The sequence below is a fragment of the Echeneis naucrates genome, chromosome 3 (assembly GCF_900963305.1).
Source record: "Echeneis naucrates chromosome 3, fEcheNa1.1, whole genome shotgun sequence".
Lineage (NCBI taxonomy): Eukaryota > Metazoa > Chordata > Actinopteri > Carangiformes > Echeneidae > Echeneis > Echeneis naucrates.
Window position 1 is genome coordinate 26,654,828 of NC_042513.1, and position 21,246 is coordinate 26,676,073.

General features: G+C 44.7%; 1 protein-coding gene across 4 annotated transcripts in view; it reads left to right on the forward strand.

Moving 5' to 3' along the window:
* The window catches only part of akap13 (A-kinase anchoring protein 13), an 82,479-nt gene that overhangs the window by 47,681 nt on the left and 13,552 nt on the right, over positions 1-21,246 (forward strand). For 3 of the 4 annotated variants that reach the window (XM_029497454.1, XM_029497452.1, XM_029497453.1), the window contains exons 11-26: positions 2,866-3,011; positions 5,057-5,409; positions 6,947-6,994; positions 9,252-9,429; positions 9,763-9,865; positions 12,199-12,241; positions 12,340-12,451; positions 15,280-15,439; positions 17,246-17,313; positions 17,415-17,481; positions 17,954-18,107; positions 18,304-18,416; positions 18,645-18,791; positions 19,289-19,545; positions 19,802-19,927; positions 20,070-20,187. In XM_029497454.1, coding sequence (XP_029353314.1) covers positions 2,866-3,011; positions 5,057-5,409; positions 6,947-6,994; positions 9,252-9,429; positions 9,763-9,865; positions 12,199-12,241; positions 12,340-12,451; positions 15,280-15,439; positions 17,246-17,313; positions 17,415-17,481; positions 17,954-18,107; positions 18,304-18,416; positions 18,645-18,791; positions 19,289-19,545; positions 19,802-19,927; positions 20,070-20,187 — 2,193 coding nt within the window. The remainder of the gene's footprint in view (positions 1-2,865; positions 3,012-5,056; positions 5,410-6,946; positions 6,995-9,251; positions 9,430-9,762; positions 9,866-12,198; positions 12,242-12,339; positions 12,452-15,279; positions 15,440-17,245; positions 17,314-17,414; positions 17,482-17,953; positions 18,108-18,303; positions 18,417-18,644; positions 18,792-19,288; positions 19,546-19,801; positions 19,928-20,069; positions 20,188-21,246) is intronic. The other variant, XM_029497455.1, reaches the window with a different exon arrangement.

The window sequence follows — 21,246 nt, forward strand, 5'->3', positions numbered from 1 at the left end:
TAAACAAACAAAAACAACAACAACACTCGCTGTTCGAAGGCATTAGTGTGGAAACATCTGAGCTTCAAACAGTCACGTCGCTCCACAGCAGGTCAGATCATTGAAAAACTGAAGGCTTTTCAAAGTAAGAGTCAAACGGATGGTCACAAATATTGTCAATATGATGTCGACAGTTGTCTGAACTGACTCACATCAACGAGCGACCTCACCCACCCACAGATTCACCAGAGGACTTTACACCTGTTCTGTGTGTGTGTGTGTGTTTTCAGAAGAAAGGGAGAGAGACAGCTGTCAAAGCTCACAGTCCCCTGCTAGTTTTGGTGGACAGGTGTGAGGGGGTGGAGTCTGAGAAAAACTCCCATCATCCCCTCTGCTCACCACAACTTCTCTAACACACACACACACACACTTCCATTTTGGTAAGTCTCCATCCGCAGAGGAACAACGAACAAATGACGAACAAAAGGCTGAAATGTCTTTTGCATTAACCTCGCCGGCTGCACTGGTGGAGGTTAAGCTCCGCTGCAGCTCTGTAGTCAAAGGTCGGTGGAGTTTTCATGTTTGACCGGGATATTATCCACCGTGCTGTTTCTGATGAAGCCCGCAGTCTATTATAAGATAACAAATGTGTCCCTGTGTGCGCAGCACTCATTCTGCTGGACTGCAGCAATTAAACTTGTGACCTTTGTTGTGCAGAGGGAGAAGAAAACAGAACTAATCCTCTGTTTGTCATATTGTGGTCGACAGAACTGCATGTTTACATCCATTCATTACAAGATTTAAACCGCCGACACTTCTGATCACAGAATTCAGAACTCACAGTCAAATATTATGTTGGCGCATTTATTTGCTCTTTCAAGCTCTGTAATTAAAAATGATTGATACTTTACAGCATCAGCTCTCAAATCTGTGCATCAGTGAGTTTTAATTCTAGTCAGATATTAAAAGAGCTGATTAGTTCAGTGTGTTAATTAGCGAGATCATCTCGGATGCATGTGGAAATCTGCTGTCGTTTGGATGCAGTGAGTCTCTGGATCGAGGTTGCACCCATGCAGCGTAACAGCGGACTGTAATGTCTGGCTGAGTGATGAACCCCTCCCACCCCCGATGGCCCCCCTTCCCCAGAACAGCTGACTTGAGCTGAATTTTGGAGCCTCAGGATTCCCCGAGCAGCTCTTAACTGAAGCGGTAACGTGATGCTGCAGGACCTGCTCTGCTACTTCAGAAGGAAAGGAAAACGCTGAAGGATCCGTTTGTCTGCAGAAAGTCGGCACAGTTTACTGTAGAATAAAAAAAAAAGAAAAAAGAATTGATCAACAATTGTAAAAGTGTAAGTGTAAAAGGGAAAAATAAATACAGTTTTATGTCAGAGTGCTGATATTATCTGCAGGAGAAAACACTTAAAGTAGCCTCAATGACAACTCATCTCAGCTAACAGGCTGAAAATGTGCAGAGAGGAGAGTTTTGAGACAGCCAGGCCTGATGGATATTTTATCACCTCTGTTATTTTGCACCATATTCATCCTCCAGACTGGATGATTGTATTTTATTTTTTTAACCGTACCTACTTTCTGCTGCTGCACTCGTCCAACTGAATCCTGGCCACTTCCTTTTTCTTCTCCGACATTCAGAAATTTCAACCACGGCTGTTGTGGAATGCGACGCCTCACCGCAGAGAGTTTAGTGTCTCATTTTTCCCAATTAGCCAAAAATTCAGATTATTGAGCACTCAGACTGTATCCAACACACACACACACACACACAGAGCACATACATACACAACTGGAACTTCCTCTTGTTCACATGAGTGCAGGGAATGTAAAAGGTTCCTGAGGGATGGAGAATAACTTCCGCTCTTCAGGCAGAAATAGGCATGATGCAAAATACCAAACTGGGCAGATGATCTCATCCCGTTGCTCTTGGCAGCCGGCTAAAGTAAGCCGACTGGTATACATTTGTGGCAAGGCACAATCTTCCTATTTTAGTTTGCTCTGGGATGTTATCTGTTCATGTCCTTACATGTACAAAAAATTGAAGCAACACAACTGCGTGCACAAGAAGTGTTGCTCTGTGTTCTGACAAAAGGGCGGATTGCTTTTTATTCAGAAAGCTCTTGGTGGATTTCAGGCTGCTGAGGGTTTTTCTGCTGTTGCGTCGTGAATGTACGAAATATAATGGATCAATAGCTTTGATCCAGTTTGGAAAGTGACTGACTTGGAGGCTGACGTCTGCGGACGCTGGCCCTCAAACTGTCTGCATGATATCTCTTATTGCTGCTGTGAAGTGAAGGGATTACGACCTCTAACTCTGCAGCAGCAAAAGGCTGCTCACATCAGTGTCCTGCTGGCCTCGGGGTGACTAATGTTAGATGTGATGCTGCTCTGTCATGAAAACCATTTCTCTGCACTCTTGGCGGCGTCAATAGCATTTTCAGTTGTCATTTTCTCGAAGTGAGATCTTCATTTCAGTTATGCCCTTTCGAAAAACACACAAACACTAATTGTTTGTCTCTGCCAGGTGGTTTTAGAGAGGACAGTCGGCCATTGATCCGCCGGGCTTTTCACACCTTCTCAGATTCGCAGAAGCCTTTTCACTGATGTCTAACAGACCTGCATGTGTTTTAGAGCCGGGTCGAACACATATTGTTTTGGAAACATCATGTTTTTCACTTTAACAGCTGAGTGTTCAGTTAAAGCAGTATTAGCACTGAGTGAGACTTAAATCACACAGAGTGTTTTTCTCACAGCGTTATTATCTTTGTGTTTCTTTTTTCTGACAGTTCCAGTTAAATCGTTTTCCATTTTACACTGCTGCTTCACCGATCTGTATTTAATTGCTAACGCATTATTTGGTTGTGTCTTTCAGGATCATCACAATCCGCAGCATTCCCCAGTTTGCCCAGTAGGACCAGCAGAACCACCAGCTGTCCCTCCACCGTTCACAGAGACTCTGGGAGCGACACAGATAGCTTCCTGAGCGTAGAGCCCGGATACGACAGCGTCTTCAGAAAGGTAGCTGACTGTAGCTTGGACACACAACCAAGACTACCCCGTCCTCACAACCCGGGGAAATAACACAATCATTGAGATTATTCTGGTTTGAAATATTTAGAATAATGAAATGTCCATGATGCCGGATCAGTTTCATCCATCTTCTTCTCGATCTGTTTCCGGGTCACGGGGTGTTCTGGAGCCAATCCCAGCTCACTGTGTGCGAGGGGCGGGGTCACCCTGGACAGACCAACAACCACTCAGACCCACGGACAGTTTAGAGTCACCAGTGAACCCAAACAGGATGTCTTTAGAAACGCCACACAGAAAGGCCCCAGGGGCAGCAGCACTAACCACTACGCCGCCGTGCTGTGAACCGGCTCGTTGCACCCAATAAATAAATGTAAAAAACCAGAGGACGTATTCTACATTTGATTCAGCTCTTCTGGCTGCAGTCCAATGTGAAGCAGTGAGAAAATATTTTTTGTTTGCCCCTGCAACGAGTCCTGTAGGGATTGTATGCTATAAATGAAGTAGCTGTTTTGTCAGTCTGTGCTTGGCTTTTTTATTTATCAGCACCCAAGGCTGAGATGCCAAACATCTACTAAGCATCTTTTTAAGCCGGTAGCTGTGCTGCGCTGCTGGGGAAGCACAAACCGCGGTCCCTGCTGTCACTCCACTGCTATTGAAAGTCTGTTTGAAGCCGACGGCCCTTTGGTTAAAGTTGAAATACTTTTATTCCTTCACTTTCTGCTGTGTTCGGCACTTAAAACAGCTGATGGTATTGCGAGCGGTGCGTCCTTTTTTGTTATGCAGAACATTGGGAAGTGTAGGTGTGGGGAATAACGGCATCCTGGGAGCTGACGGTACGATGTCGGGGTCAGGACGGACAGGGATTGTCCAAAATGTCCCCATGAAGTCAGCACGCTACGGTTCCAAATATTGACCACGGCAGCTAAATACTGAAAGCTGGAAGGTTGTGGCATTGATGACACGTCACTCAAACGTGTCCTCGTGCCTTTGAGCAAGACATTATAACTTTAAACACTTACTAATTACTCACAAAGTAGATGAGCAGAACTCCAAAACTCTTTTCCCAACTCTGAAGCTAAAATCATGTGACTCACAAACATACACATGCAGTCACACGCACACTGAACACACACACACACACACACTTGTATAAAAACTCATGCACTCTCTCACTCCCGGAGGAAGTTGTGTGCACAGCATAAAGTGGATCTTTCTTCTCGGCTCTGTCAACAGAAGCCGCTCTGTGCTCGGCTCTCACGCTGCAGCTGGCTGCACAATAGGCCCAGTTAAAGCTCACACCTACAAATTAGCTCTAAATGGACTATCCCAAGCTTGTGTGTGTGTGTCTGCACGTGCATGGGTGCTTTCCCAGCAAACCCAGGCCACAGTGCATTTACCACCACTATTTGTTTTCATAGTTTTATTCATTGCTTATATTACAGACCAGTCAGAGCAGTCAAGGACAATAGAAGCCGCCCCGGCCTGTCTGGCCTTCCCCACCACCAAATTTAGCATTTTCTCATCGGGAAAGATTCATATTAGTTAACAAATGTATCAACTGAATTCCTGCATAAATTTCGACTGGACTCTAGATTCAGTATCTTCAAAACATTTTCCTGGGAAAGGTTTGTTTTCACAAGGTAGCCATCTTTTATTGGTGCTTGTTTTAATGTCAGTGTTGCTATAAAGTGGCTCCGGCTCATTATCCCTAAGCCTTGCCATTTGGTCCTCATTATATCCCATTCCTGTGGGTTAACCAGCTCTTCCAGCATTCTTTAAATTCATCCCTTGCTCCAGTTTAGAAAGAAGTGAAGGGATGTCATGTATAAACTGGGTAAGAAACAGATTTAGACCTCTCCTGTATTTTGTTCTTTATCAAAACATTTGATTCAAATTCTTATTTCCCATCATGTGTGGTTCTCTATAACTCAACGTTTGAGTTCAGTCCTTGTTGAATTAATGAAGCTGTTATCGTGGCTCATGATAAACCATCACGTTGACAGTATTTTATTTATTTTTTTTTATGTCTGCAGAGTGATGAACCAGTGACGGGAGGAGACAGCACCAGCGAGGTTTCTGTCTCCTGTTCCTCCACAGACGACACAGCCAGCGTCGGGCCGTCCAGTTCCAGTCCGGAGGGCAGCCAGGGCCTGGGCTGCAGCTGGAGCCCGGAGGAGGGCGTCCAACCTGGCGCCGCTGCGTCAGCAGGACTGGATGCAGCAGCAGCTGCAGGAGAAGCCGAAGAAGAGGCCAAAGACAGAGTGACGGAGGTGCCGCGACGCTCGTGTCTCCTCCGAAACAGCATCCGCTCCCTGTCTCCTCTTCGCCGCCACAGCTGGGGTCCTGGAAAGAACAACGGCGGAGACGCAGAGATGAACCAGAGGAGGTGAGCCTGTGGATCACATTCTTAGAGATGAAGAGCCTCTAATCATAATTTGGATGAAATTGTGAGAGTGACATTGTGTTTGCCTGCTGATGTGTGCAGATGTCAGTATCATTAGAGCTCGCTGATGTCAGTCTCTCTGTGCCATGTTAAGTTTTTTCCTCCTCCTGCTGTGACCAGCTGCGCTGCCATTTGCCTGGAGTTGGTAGGAGGCTACCAAAACTACACACACCCACACAGACGGATACACACCTTGACTCAAACACACGCACGCACACTCGAAGCCACAGCGTCATGAGCCGTCATCGGATTCTGATTCACACCTTTGTTGACGATGTTAATAGAGACAAAGTGTTCTGTGCGAGAAGAGCAGGCTGTCACGGAAGCTGCTGCTCATTTTTATGACGCTCAGCTGTAGGAGGAACAGCTTTTCTTTACTCTGGAACTAATAACAGAGAGGAGGGATGTTTCCAATCACACATTTCCCTGTCAATGAAACAAAAATGAAAATGTGGACTAGTCAACTGGTCCAAAAGGAGGAAAACACAGCAGTGAGCAGCGTTACCTTCAGTGTCAGGTCAACAATAAATAAACATGAATAAGATATGAATCATTAGATTAACCAGAAACTGCTGCGGATGTTTAGTCGTCCACTAACTGAACTGAGGGTTTTCAGAAGAGGTGGCCTTTTTAGATGAACATGATCTGGGGCCAATCAGGCAGCTGGAGAAGTTTCCAAAGTTGAGAAGGAAGAGTGATGATGGAAAAATGTGGATGCTGTGAGTACAGAGGCCGTAGTTTCTGGGACAATAGACCCACACAGTGAAAAATCAATACAGTAAGAGTTAATCAGCGAGACAAAGACGTGCTTGAGTTGTCTCCTTCTGCTGTTCAGTAAGATTTTTAAGGAAATCATTTGACATTTTGGGAAATGGGCTTATTTGCTTTTCTTGCCAAGATGGAAATGAGAAGGTTACGTCTCCACAATAAATCTGAAGCTGCTGCTGCTGGAGGCCAATTACCTGAGCTCAACATAAAGAGGGTAAACAGCAGCAGACAGCCGAGTCCGTCTCACACTTCAGCTTCTTCGTGAAATCCAAAGAAAAGCTGTAAAAAAACACATACAGCACATGTGTGTGTGTTCAGATGATTACTGTATGCTGAGCTAAGTTTCCCGGCTCAGCATCACATCAAAACGACAAACGTGAGCGTGGTATCAATTCTCTCATCTAACTCAACACTTGGCAGGAAAGCAAGAAAAAGAAAACAGAAAGCGTATTTTGTCAAAGATGTCCGTGCCTTTAGGATCATCCCTCTGCACGAATGTCACTGTTATTGATCCAACATGGTGGCGTGAGATTTATACACAGACAGTGTGGATGTGCCGCTGACTTTAAAAAGATAATGGAGGCCTCGTTTAAGAAGAGAGTTCATTCATTCACATCATGCTCTTATTGACCTGCCCCCCCCCCCTTCGTACCCCAACTCATCTCACCTGTCATATACCACTTCCTGTTTCTGTCTCATCCATCACCTCCAGCTCCATCCGTAGTCCCGGCGAGGGGAAGCCGACCTTTCACAGGAGAAGGTACCGACCCATCACATTCATCAGCTCACGCATTGTAAAGCCTGACTTGTTGCTAGGCGATGTGCAATGACAAAATGAATGTAGGTGTAGTCTCTCTGTGGCTCTCCCACTTTTTAATGTACGCTTGCTGAACTGCTGCTGCATTGTGACCCCCCCCCCCCCGCCCCCCCGTTTCACCCGTCAGGATGTACAAGACACACTGGTGTTTTGTATTGCAGTGGTAATAACAAGCAGCCGCACAGAAAGAGGGAAGAGGGGAGTTTAGCTCTGCAGGCTCACAGGACTGCATTGGCCAGAGATTGAGAACAGGCTTATGTTGTTTTGTTTTGTTTTGGGGGTTTTTTGTCTGGGTTTTTTTTTTTTTTTGTATATTACTTCCTGCAGGGAGTGAAAACACATCAGAGGGATTTTGAATTCAGTCCTGGAAGAGATGGCGTGTCATAGCAGCGACAACAGGATAGAAGTCTTGCTTGTGTCCTGAATTTCCCCAGAAACAGGAACGGCTCTATTGACTGCATGAGTGTGGAGGCAGCAGTGTGGAAGGAAGCAGCGTCACCTGCCATGGAGATGAGATGCTTCAGTAGTTTTAGGCTGATGATGGTGTCAAAAACAAAGAGCTGGTGTAGTTTTGTTCTTAGAAGCAAAATGTTGTTTTCAGGCTTCAGCTTTGTGCTGGAGGAGAGTAGAGACCAGAATGAGACAGTAAGACCAGGATCAGTACAGACAGCAGTCGAGTCGATGAGAAAAAGGTCAAACGGGGCCAGCTAGTGATTTCTTTAAAATATTTTACATCGATCTTTTATAATATTTTGATGTCAGATTGATTCTTACAGAGGGTTCAGGTTATTTTATGCTTCTGGTCATATGTAATATTTAACTTGGCTGAAGTATTATTGATATTTGTAAATAAAACAGTTTATTAACCGGAGAACTTTTTCGAGTTTTACCTCTTTACCTTTTTACCTATAGATTCTCCTGTGGCCAATATATCGTTAAATATTTATGTGTCGCTTCGGATCTAACTGCAAAAAGCTGTGAAGGAAACTAACATCCGCTGCCTCTCCATGGACCTTGCTCACAGCGCTTTCAGTAACTTGGCTGCTCTAACAATTCTGCACTTCTGAAAAACAACTTCAAACTTATTTCCTGGCCAGCTATCGATGTTTCGATAACATGGCAGCAGGAAATAAACTCAAACCCAATTCCAGTCTTGCTGTGTGAAACGCTCCTCCACAGTTAGTGTGGACGTCTCCCATCTTCTCTGTCTGCATCACATTTCCCATCATCCTCCATTCTCCTGACTAACCTCTCCACCTCAAACTCTGTTAGCCTCAGCTGGTGTCCTCCTGATGCTGTGGAAGTGGTTAGGTCCTTCAGGTACTGTGTGTGTGTTCGTGTGCTATTGTGTCTTTGTCTTGCAAAGGGAAGTTGACCTATTTTGATTTGAGTGAGCTGCACAATTTGCATTTGTCGTTGTTGTGGGTGTGTATACCTGATTGTGTGTAAATGCTCCGCCCAGTCAGTGGAAAACTTCCTGCTGGTGTTATTTAGGTTTGGGTGCCGGGCGGGGGGGGAGTCTGAGCAGCTTTATAGGAATGTAATAAGACGGGCAGGAAAGAGACCTTAAAATGACAAATATAGTCATCTACATTCGCAGCCCTGAGGAGAGGTGAGTGCTGCTCCATCACTGGTCACTGATAATCACCCAGTCATGGTTCTTTTGGTCCGGTTTAGGTTAGAGATGTTTGAACGTGCTGGACTGAAGATTTACTGGATAATGGAGTGCCATATAGACCCAAGGGCTGAAGATAAGAGAGATTTACTGTGGGAGCTTTAACTATCACAGAGTCTGTCCTGAAGCGAATAGAGCTGCAGCTGCGCAGCATAGCTCATCCTGAAATGTAGCTGTAGTTTTCTTCTCCATAATCATTGTATTGGATTTTTCAAGGCCTCTTATTTCCAGTCATAGATCGATGTAATAGGGTTTGTAAATCACAGCTGCAGAGCTCTCTATGCTGATGTTGGAAATCATTTGCTGCTGCTTCAGCTGTAAATCTGCTCCGGAGCTCGGTGATAACTCAGCTGGCTAAACACTGTGCAAGAGCAGCTCTGTGTGTGTGTGTGCGTGTGTGTGTGTGTGTGTGTGTGTGCACGCGCATGCACATGCACGTCTGTCAACAGGTGCATGTGTGCATGTCTGTGCATGCCACTTCTGTCCTACACTTTGGTAGCCATCACCTTCTGTTTGTCCATGCAGCTATAGTCTGGAGGGGCTCAGTGGGGGGCCAGAGGAGCTGAGGGGCCCCCCCGCCCAGGGGCCCCGAATCCTGGAGCCTTTAAGGATGCCCCGACAGGACAGCGATGACAGGGGCTCCCTGGTTTCTCTGACAGAGGAGCAGGAGGAGCTGGGAGAGCACGGACGACAACATGACCCGGTCAGCTGACGCACAAACACTCAGATCTTCATTCTGTCTCACAGTCGGCTCACAGCGATCCTCTGAAAAGCTCGTGCACAAACATTCAGGGGCAAACTTGAAACTTTCCAGTTTGGGGATTAGTAAGATTTAATAATACGACTTTCCTCCGGCAGCTCGACTCCACTCTCACTGAATTCAAAACAAATTGTGGGCACGCTGTCACGAATCATTTGTCTAGTTTCTCCTTTCTGGTTGTTGTTCCTGTTTTCCTGTTTAGAGGCTGCTGATGTTTTGTTCCATGTCACATTTGTACCTGCTTAACTGAACTTAAACTGTCGCCCCTTCCTGCAGAAATTGCGGCGGTATCGGCCTCTGAGAAACAGCTGCCCCCCCATGACTCTGCCGCTCACCAAGTCTGTATCGATGCTCGCCATCAGCCACAGAGACGTCGATGGTGAGAGTCAAGATAAGACACTTTTCTGCTTCATCTTCTGTGATCATGTTACAGTCAATCATCCTGCTTTAATGCGATGAGATGGTAAAAAGCACAGAATGTATGAGTCAGTGAAGGTGTAAAACTCTAAATACATGATTCTAATATCAATTCAAACAACAACAGAGCAGAAGTCACTTTAAAATGTAAAATTTATGGTGTTTTCTCAGTAAGAATCTACAGTGGAGGAGAAAAAGCTCGATGTGTAAATAGTATTGGGGAAAACAAAAGTTCACCAGAGAGGTTCCTTTTTACGCAGCTGTCTATTTAAGTCTTTATAAGTTTCTCTTCATCTTGACACTTCTACTTCCCATCCCTCCCCCCAACTGCCTCTATGAAGTGACTTAAAAGATCTGTTCCTGCTCTGGTTCTTTCCTCCCTGCTGCCCTCAGCGGTCGGACGCCTGAGACGTAAAAGGCGAATTTCCTTCTCTTTCAACCTCTCCCCCATTCTCACCAAATCGAAGTCCCAGTTCATTTTCGAGGACTCTTTGTCTAGCGAAGACGACGAGGACGATAACATAAGTGAGTGTTGTAGACGTAGCTGTGATGTCATCCCCAAACGTTAGCTGCTCCCTCCTCAGGCGAGGCTGCCGTCAGCCATCACTGCGGGAACACGATGATGCTGAAAAGGATCCAAGGTTGTGTTTTTATATGGGGGGACACATCTTCACAAACTAGTACTTAGCTGAGTGCCCAGATTTATGTCCCATAATATTCACACATTGCTGGAAGTGGTGTCTTTAAACGCCCTCCCCGGAGGTGTCACAAAGATTTCTGAAGCTGCTCACACAGAAGGAAGTCGGCCGAGGGCCGCGCTGAAAAAATAAATTAGATACACATAATGGATTGTACTGAATTTTATATGCAGCCTAAACTTTGCTGCGACCTTTGAGTTTTTACAGTTTGGCACCAGCTGAGTGCTCCCTGTACGATTTATGCTTTTGCACATGAGCCTGAACACGACCGGATGCTGAGAGCACGAAAGTTCAGATGCACCAAACTTTTCACAAGGAAGCTACTAATTACTGCTGATATTTAAGGCGCTCGCAGTGTGGATGTGCAATTAGACTCTGCTCGTAGCAAACTCAGTGGCGTAGAAAAAAACACCTTTCACCTAGGCAGCAGACTTTATGTTAATAATCCCCGTCGACAGCATTAAATAAGACCTTGGCTTCTCCCATCCTCTGCCCAGCCCAGTATTTAGCCGACCTTTGTTTAGATTAATCTTTGGTCTGTCTCTTTGCAACAAAAAAATAAAGCAGAGAAATGAGCCAAACGGTGAGCTGATGGAGCCCTTTTCTACCTCCAGATAATGTGAGACTGTCACCTTTAGTCAAAGACACTCAGCCTTTCCCTCCCTTCTCTTATCTGTGAGATATTTCCATTAGTGTTCTCTGTTTTCTCTGCGGTGTTTCTGGAAACGCTGGGAGGCCAAGACTTTGTCCTCATTATCCTGTTTTGGGTTTGACTTTCTGATGCAGAACAGGCGAGTCATGCTTTGCATATTTTCTGTGTTTTGGTGGAAATGGTTGTTAAGAGTGAGGCGGAGCAGTTCCTTAGAGAAGACGCATGCCTACGCTGTGCTGATATCAGTTTTGAATGCAAGGCTTATTTTATTTAGATCAAACCACAATTAAATCAGAGGTTCATCGGTATCTAATACAGAGGAGCAACAAACTAAAAACAACCACATCAAGGCCTCATGGCCTTCTGTGATAGGCTGACTGTCCCAGACACAGAAGGAATTAAATGAAATTCTGTATGAAAACCGTCATTTTTCTGTGTGAAATAAATACAGACTTTGTATTTGGAGGGTTCATGAGGTTGTGTGTCTGTGAAGCCAGAGATTTTCTGGCATCAGCATCGAGCAGCCATAAATGGCATTGGATCTAAAGGCAGAGCTGGCTTCAGCTTTTGGCCTTTTTCACTTGCCGCCTTCATCGCTGCCAGAGTCATTTTGTTGTCAGCTTCCACACACCTCCACCAGGGTAACTAGAGGTTAAGCGCTTTGCTCAAGGGCATTATTCTGCTGTCTTTGCTGTCCCCGTCGCCCAGACGTGAACTGACAGACATCTTAAAGAAAGATGTTTTTCAAGCATCAGATCAGAAAGGTCATTCAGTTACTTCAGGGGATCCGGAACATGGTGGCGAGTGGGAGTTTTCGCCTCTTTAAATAGCAGCAGGAAGGACAGTTTACACCTTAGACAACAAAAATAGTCAAGTTAAAAAACACAGTCCTGTCCTATTTATACCGCCGTCCTACTGCTCACATCCTCTCTGGTGTCTTTCCAGGTACGAGGTCGTTTTCCAGCACCTCCGGGTCACTGGCATACAGGTCAGTCCACGCGTTAGAACCTTTACGGTCCTATAAAGAAACTGTGTGAACACTTTCGGCTGTTTATGCTTAAATTGTGCGTCTTTTGTGTGTTCCAGTATATCGGAGGAGGAGCCTGGCCCTCTGCGGAGCGACACTGAGGGAAAGAGTGTGACGAAAGTCAGCCGGACCTTCAGCTACCTCAAGAACAAGATGTACAAAAAGAACAGGGTGAGGGGACGAGTTTTCTCTTTACTATGCTAATATATTTTTTTTACTGCACCGTTTCTCAGAGCGGCGCTCTTTATGTTTGGAGTGTGCTCTGTCAAAATTCAGCCGCCTCCTCCTCTTCCTGAAACATTTGTTCCTCAGAGTGAGGATGATTGAGCAGCAGGCACACGCTCGGCCTGGAAACTGCAACGAGCATCTTCCTCTGTCGGTCTATGAGCAGCTCTGGTCCCACAGCTGGGGGGGGGTTGTGTTTTGCTTCAGGGCAAGTCAGTGTTTCTTGTAACTTCCCATCCTTTTAGATTTTCCCAGTATGTGTTTTTGAGCCCACAACGTTTTCTTGTCTCAGGCCTGAATCTGCGGTCAAAGTCATCTTTATTTTAAATACGGTGCAAAGCCAAGTGAGGCGATTGACCCAGAATGTGTCATATCTTATAAAAATGTTCTTGATCTCTGCTCCGGAATTGTTAGTGATGATAGCTTTGAATCGATTTCAATGACAACAGGTCTTTAAAATGGAATTATATGGAAATTCCTCAAAAAAGTGTCCGTAGAACATATGAAGAAGTCTTAAATTTAATTTACACAGGTCTTAAATATTTTCTCCTGCCTGCCACAGACTTTACTGTTAGTTCTAAAATGTTTTTGTATCCAGCTGCAGGCTGTCAGGAGATTTTATACGGCTGTAAAGTAAAAATGGGATTGCTTTGCAACAGTAGACTGTGAAGGTAGCAGCAAGTCCCCTCCCCGCTGAATGAGTCTGTCCTTTTTAAATGCTTAATCCTTTGATATTATCATGCTTATCCATATTGTATGATCCAATAATAAATCATTCAAGGCCGTAGCGGTTTTCTGTCATCCATTGTCAAACATTAAACAGCATTTTACAAAAAAAACTGTCTCCACGCTGACGTGGTGAACCCTGCATGTCGGTGTAAAAGACACAGAGGGGTGAACAGGAAGTAAAACAGGAAGACAGAGTGAGTTTTGGTTCTATAATCTGTTCTGTCCTTAATCAGCGCTGCGCTTTTAAAGAGACAGAGTCCTCAAGCTGTCAAAATCAGAGATCACTGATCAATCAATGTTTCTGACAGAACACGAGGCCGAAATGGTTCATGATGGATGCAAAGATCCTCGTCGTGGAATTATGGATAATTGTATTCAGTGATTAGCCCCCTAAAAGTAAAACATTTACTTTCACTTTTCATTTTCCATTTTACTTTAATCAAATTCAACAAGAAGTAAACCAACCAAATATCTGAATTTTCTCATTATTGCTGTTTTGGGGTTCACTGCATTGATTCATCTGCTGCAGAGTTTCAAAAGTCTGACTGCTCTGCTGTAGTTTTGCAGTGTTGTCATAGAGTCCGCACTAGAGCAAAGATCATTGCTGAAATAGCACCTCCGGTAGCGAGCCAGCCATTTCCTCATCGCAGCGTCTCTGATGTAGCCTCTCTGCTGATCGCAGCTTCATCACAGTCAGGGATGGTGTGCAGGAGATTCACAGGGAGGCATGGATTCTCACTGAGATGGAAGGGCTGGATGGAGGTAGGCCAACACAGAGCGCTGGGTTTCCTGGGCACGTTGTGGAGAAGGAGAATGTCACAATATTAATGTTTAAAGCGACAGGCGCTCCCTCCTGGGCCGAGGTCTTTTTCAGGTGAACTCATTGTTGTGTTATTTTACACCCGGACGTCTTCTTTTGTTTAAATCTCGAGTTTAGATATCACAAGTCTTTGCTTCCTCTGCTGTGGTTGCTTGTAGCTAAAAGAAGTCTTGGCTCCCTGTGTTTTAATAAGTTGAACAGTTTTTCAGATAGAAACAGGGTGTGCATTTAGAAATGACTCTTCCTGCAGTGACAAATACTTCTATCTTCTAGCTGTCAGTGTCTTTCACAGCTGGCAGGATTGTTGTTGTTGCAGGAAGTGAGAGTGAACGTCTGTGGAACATGCCGTGGACCCATCAGCCTTTTGGTATCCTGAATTGTTTGGGGCCAACGACGTCCAATGTGTCAAAGAGCTCTGTGGTCCTCAAACCAAGAGGCCCAGGGCTGCCCGTTAAAACGAGCTGGAAACTCTATTTTCCCATTTCCTCTGGGTTTGGGTGGAGGCTCTGTGATGTAAATCCAAGAGAATAAGAGCTCTGTTCTTCTCTGCATCACATTTATGGGATTGTGATTCAGGGCGGCACACAGAGATGACCAGCAGCTGAGGATGAGCTCGTCCATTAATGCAGAGACAGCTGAAAGGCTGGCCTGTTACAGAAAGGTCAAAAATTAGATTCCCAGACAGTGTGTCTCCATCAGCAGTCACTCATCCTGCCGCCGAGCCGCTCCCCGCCCATTAATCAGAGATGCTGCGAATGTGAGCTGAGAAAACATGTCATACAAAGATTAGTTATAAATTTGGTGACTGTTTGTGCTGCTTACCAACATCTCCAACATCATAACAGCCACAATCCTGTAATCCCGTAAGACTGACCGAGTCCTAGAAGGAAGATTCAGCGTCTTAAACTGGAAGCTGAAACAACAACACACTGCTCTTAAAACGGCCCCCTGAACAAGACACTCTATGGTCAGAATAAATAATGCAACACTTAATATGCAAAGCGCCGTCCTGCATAGTTCATCAGAGTAATAATGTTGTTCTGCTGGATTCAGATTGGAGTTTAACATAATCAGCCGGACAAATGCTCAGATACTCTGTTGACGTCTGGTACATTAGTCCAGTTCATTTTTCTTCTAAACGTCTAATTGGCCCTAAAGTCAGAGTCGGTATTGATGTGAAGTTTGCCCGTGTCCTTTAATAACCACCATCACTCCGTGTGTGCAGGAAAAGGAGCGCGACAAAAGGGAGAAGGAGAAGGAGGGTAAGGAGAAGGACAAGAAGACGGTGAATGGTCATCTGTTTACGCCGGTCAGCTCGGGCCACTCGGCCCAGTGTTCCCAATGCAATAAGAGTTTCAGCGGCAAAGAGGCGTTCCACTGCACACGTACGTACCTTCGTCCTTTTATTCTTTCCTTCTTTCGCTCCAGGTTTGGCTCTTTCATTTGTGACTTATAAGTGCTCCTGTTGCTTTGTGGCTAATCAAAGTCCATCAAGTGCTGCGATGCTTTATTAAAAGAATCCATCTCATAATAAATTCATGTCTAATCTGAAAATACGCTGAATTCTCAGCTCTGAAGGAAACGTTGCAGTGAGGAGGATTAAAAAAAAAAAAATTATGTATGCAGTAGATGTATGTCATCGCGCATGAATTTGGTTTTTCCGATTCCTCTACAGGTTTAATCAGTGTCATTAACATTTACATGTAATTTAAAGATTGAGCTTCATGATTTGGTTTGGCAGTTCATCACTGTCTTTGCTCGTGTAAAGCTTTAATAATTTGCTTTCACGCTGTGCTTCCACGTCAAAAAAGACCTTTCAGAACACTTTGTATGCCTCGTGTGCTCTCCGTCGGCTCTTAGCTGTTAGATAAACAGGCCTCATCATCTGTGTGAAGGAGTGAAACCCTCAGAGAGGGCGAGTTCGAAGCTTTTCAGCCCAGACAACAAAACCGTTTCACATTGTTTTCCACTGATGCAGCAGCAATAGCTCTAAAGAGGATGTAGTTTATTGCACAAGCCTTTGGCGCAACCCCAGAAAGAGCCGAAAAAGGAGAAACCAGTTCTGCAACAGGTCAGAGCAGCACAGCGACCCGCTCAGTGGTCACGATCTGCCTCAGATACGAAAAAAAGACTCTTGTTGTGTTCAGTCATTCTGGTTTTGGATTATTGGAACCACAGACGGTTCTGAGAGTGTTTTTGTGTGTGTGTGTGTGTGTCTGTAGTGTTTGTTTTTTTCCTTTTGGAGGATTGTACTCGCAGATGTCTGGCTGGTGTCCATTCAGCAGACAAATAACAGTGATCCTTTGTCTCAGATTAGCTGGAATTAGTTTGAAATCCACAAAACACAGTGAAATACCCCGTAAGTTTTTTTTTTTTGTTTTTTTTTTAAGGGGACAAACCATTTCAGGACTTTTCCAGTCGGGCTCTTGTTTGATCCGTCACCTAATCCCGACCCACCATCATGTTCTGAGGTCATAGGTGGAAGTGAAAATGGAAGCCATTTCTACTTGTTACACACAGTTTTTTTTCTCACTCTTGGATTTGACTGTAAATTGTTGATGTCATCCAAAGAACGAATGACTAGTTCTGAGTTTGTGGGTTTCACTTGTGCAACTCATGTCTGTTTTGAGCTTTTCTCCTCTGCTGTCTGTGAAAATAAGCTAAATTTCTGACAAAGCGGTTGTTCCTCTTGCTGCCTTTTTTCAGGTCGATCACTTCGGCTCTTGGCTTGTTTGTTCACATGGCAGGTTAGAAAAATGTAAGACGTAAACATCGCACGCGGTTTCCTAAAAGAAAACAGAAAAACTTTCACCCCTCGTGAGACTGAGGAGGATCAGGTTACAGAGCAGATCTTATTTTAGCAGCCTCGTGTGATCATGACAACGATCTTGTTCCAAAATGGAGATTTGGGAATGTTTACATAAATGAAATTTTCCCATGCTATTCAGTTTTTATGTCTGTGTCATTCCTCCGCCTATCTGGCTTTTTTTTTTTTTCCCCTTCGTCTGTGAGAAGTATTACATCTCGATTGCATCACATGCTTTTCTCCGGTCTGGCTTTCATTAGTGGGCTGGTGGAGTTTCCTGGCTGGCTATGAAACCCCGTCAGAATTTCTCTCCCCCACCTTTCCTCCCCACCTCCATGGCCGGCCTCATAGTACTCACTGAGCGTTCTGCTGCTCTTTTTTCCAGACTGTAATGCTTCCGTCCATAAGGGCTGCAGGGACAGCCTGCCTGTGTGTGCCAAGGTGAAGATGAAGGTAACGCTTCCCGCCGCTGACTCTCTGCTGTGCTGTCACGATGCAGCTGATATCGATTTGAGCTCGTCATTTATGCTTTTATGCTCCGTTTCTTTGGATAGATGCCCAAGCAGCAGTTTGCAGGTCCAGATCCGAGCTCGTTTCCTACCGTCACCATGAGGAACAAATGTGAGTGTCGAACCACAATGGGATTCCTGACGTAACAATCGTGGCCTTTTTTTGTTGTCTGAGAAATTATCTGGCCCAAATGAACTGAACCATTTTATGCATCTACACTCAATAAGTTATTCTGGTTTGTGATCCAGGGATCAACACCGGAGTTCATCAGTACAGTGCACATTTGATGTTTCTGTTTCCTGTAATGATAATTAGTCAGCAGTCATCAGTATCAGGAAAAACATTTCTGTGTTGGATTCCCAACTTCAGTATCTCAGATTTTCTTTGGTTCTTTGATTTTCTTTCTTTTTTTTGTTTTAGTAATTACGATGTTTTGAAAACAGTGAAGGGATTATAAGATCCTCCAAGAATTTAATTAATCCGCTCCCCTCAATGCGTTAAGCTTTTCAGAACCTGTCGGATAATTTCAGAAGTGAAGTGTCAAGAATCTCATACAAAAGGTGTTTTTCTTGTGTTTGTCCAGCCGGGGGGACGAGGGAGCGTCCCTGGTCGGCCATCTTGTCTCCTGAAGACCATTCCTCTCTGATGATCCCTCCGTCACGGAGAAACACGAGCAGCATCATGCCTTTCCACGGCAACAATCTGTCCAAGAGTCTGTCTATAAGCAACATCGCTGGGTGAGCGTGTGTGTGATTAAACCTCACAGTGTTTAAATCTGACGTTATTTAAATGAAGTAAAATGTGTCTGATGTTTTGCATTTTTGTGTTTCTGTCATTTGTGATTACTCAGTTCTGCTTTAGTTGTTTCGTATCTGTGGGCTGTTATTTGTTATTATGAATATTTATCGTTAATATTGTTATCGTCCCATTCAGTCCGGTGTTTGATGAGATGCCCATTAAAGGCCTGCGGTATCTCTCTCAGTCGACTGACTCCCTCAACCGAAACAACCAGGTCACAGAGTCCATGGAATCGCTCACAGATGAAGGTTATTACACCCAAACACACGCACGCCGTCATTATCACTCTGTTTTTTTGTTGTTTTTTCTGATTATTTAGTTCAGTTTCAGAAAGCGGGCTCAGCCTGTAAGATAAAGAATAATAATGAAAATACAGAAAACAACCACCTGAATATTTTAAGCTTTAAACTTTAAACAGTCCAAGCATTATAAATGAAAGGTGAGTGAAGCGCAGACTAATGTCGTTGTCGTCTCAGGGACGGAGATGATGGACGGGCAGTTGATGGGGGAGTTCGAGGCGGATGCCAAAGAGATGGAGGCCGATTCGTGGAGTTTAGGTGTGGAGCAGCAGTACCTGCAGCAGCTGGACAAGGAGCTGGTGAAGAGACAAGATGTCATCTACGGTACGGCCAATCAGCACACGGGACGCTCATCACAGGGATTTTCATTGGACACATCGATCTGGCATCATTCCTGCTCTCATTTTGGACAAGCGGAACAAAAACTAATAAAAGTGTGCCCCAGTTTTCCTCACAGATTGTGATTTGGGGCTTTAGTGGATCCACATTCACTCTTCAGTCTGTGATGAGTCACTTAAGTTGCATCCAAGTCTCAATAGTCTATTAAGGCTACACATTTACCTGATTTAAATATGCTCTGAAATGCTTTTTAGCTTTGAGAGTCTCTGAGGTGTCTCTAGCTTTTGATTAAAACCTATCAATGGGAATTAAGTTATTTCCAACGGCTCAGCCGTGTCTGTGTAAGGTGTGGCGTCCCGGCGAATCATGGAGTGGATTAAATGGAAGTCTTTGCTTCTCTGTTTGTTTGATGAGGCAGATTCAGGCTGTGTGAAACTGTCACTTATGTCATTCTGTAACTGTACGGCTTCCTGTAACTTCAGAGCTCATGCAGACAGAGATGCATCACATCCGGACGCTGCGCATCATGTCGGAGGTTTACAGCAAAGGCCTGCAGAAGGAGGTGCAGCTCGAAGGGCAGACGCTGGAGAAGCTGTTCCCAGCCCTGGATGAGCTTCTGGAGCTCCACACGCAGCACCTCCTGCGCCTCCTGGAGAGGAAAAGGGAGTGTCAGCTGGAGGGGGGAAACCTGGAGGGAGGATTTATCATCAGCAGGATAGGAGACATCCTGGTCAGCCAGGTAGGAGGAGGGAAACCTCAGAACATCTGTAGAGTCCAACAAACCTTAGCTCTGGGGAGAACACTTTGTATTCTCAGTAAATGCCAATGTTTTTGTGCCCTGAATGTCCAAACTGTTGGAGTGAAATATTGATTCAGGACCTGTTACCTCCACAGGATTCTGTGAAAGTTTTTTGAAACAAATCAGCTCAGAAAGTGAAACCTGATCTGTGCCGGTCTTCATCTTGTGCATTAACGTTTATCAAATCCTGCTCCAGTTCTCAGGATCCACCGGCGAAAGCATGAGGAGGATTTATGGAAGATTCTGCAGCCGCCACAGCGAAGCCGTCAACTTCTACAAGGACCTGCTGACCAAAGACAAACGCTTCAAAGCTTTCATCAAAGTAAGGCCTCCGCTCATCTCAGGATTTTATGTTGTTGTTATGTTGTATGTTGTTATGTTGTTTTTTGTACACTAAATTCCAGACTGTAGAGGTTGGTGTTACTCAGCATTTAAACCTCGTCTTGTTTCCTCAACTCTCTCAGAAAAAGATGAGCAGCAGCATCGTTCGGAGGCTGGGTATCCCAGAATGCATCTTGCTGGTGACCCAGAGGATAACAAAGTACCCGGTGTTGATTCAGAGAATGTTACAGCACACTAAAGGTTAGTTGTATCACCTCTTCACCTCTCCTCACTCAGCCAGACTTTTACTGTGTTTGCACAACAAAGGGAAGAAACTCGATGGTGAAAGTTTGACCTGAAAGCTTCTGGATTTCCACATATTAAAACTTCAAGGTGAACAAAGCAGCGAACCTTCTGTTGGATTTCAGGCACAGTCGGTTTGTTTGACGTGGGATTGTGTGAAGTGTTCAGCTGTAGTCAGTGTGTCCCGCCGCGCAGTCGAGAGAAGCAGCGGGATCATCGGGGTCAGTGCAGAAACCACAGCACAGAGTTAACCAGTCAAAAAAACTCCCACAAAAAAAGAAAAGCAGGCTGTATTTTAAATATTGTCACCACTTCAGCTTTGCCTTCAAACAACCCGTCTCCTTCTCCGTTGAAATACCAAATTGACAACATCCCCTCTTTGACTCAGAGCTGAGAATAGAATTCTTGAGTGGACTAATACAGACGTTCAACTCTTTAAAAAAGTAGTTCCTAAGAGTTTCCTAGTTTGGGATCAATAAAGTAAATCCATGAAAGGGAAAGGGCTGTCTGACGGCAGGAAAAGGCAGCGAGAATAACCAAAACATTGCAACAACATGTTACGTGGGAGTTTTTTTAAAAATGGCTGACAGCTCATTACTTCGCCGCTCCTGCTGCGTCTCTGAACCGGCAGCATGCTGATCGGATTCACTCTCACTTCTCAAATCACTGAACATTTAGTTTGGCCAGAAAACGTCTGTTTAGACTAAACAATCAGAGAAGTAGACTTTCTGTATTACAGTCTGTCCACCTGTAAATGCAGAAAACAGCAATTTAAAAGTGACATATTTGAAGGCAGTGAAGAAAATTTTCATATTCTGTCAAAAGTTAAAGTAAAAATAAAATTTAAGTCGAACTCTCTGCTGGCTGCGTTAATTATCCTCCCATCTCGGCAGTTTTTCTGTAAGTGACAGGAAACATGACAGAATTAGGTTAATCAGTGCATCAGGATCTAGAACAATGTTGCTTGCTGAAACATCGTTAAAGCACCCCGTTGATTTGCAGTTCAAGTAGTGGAGG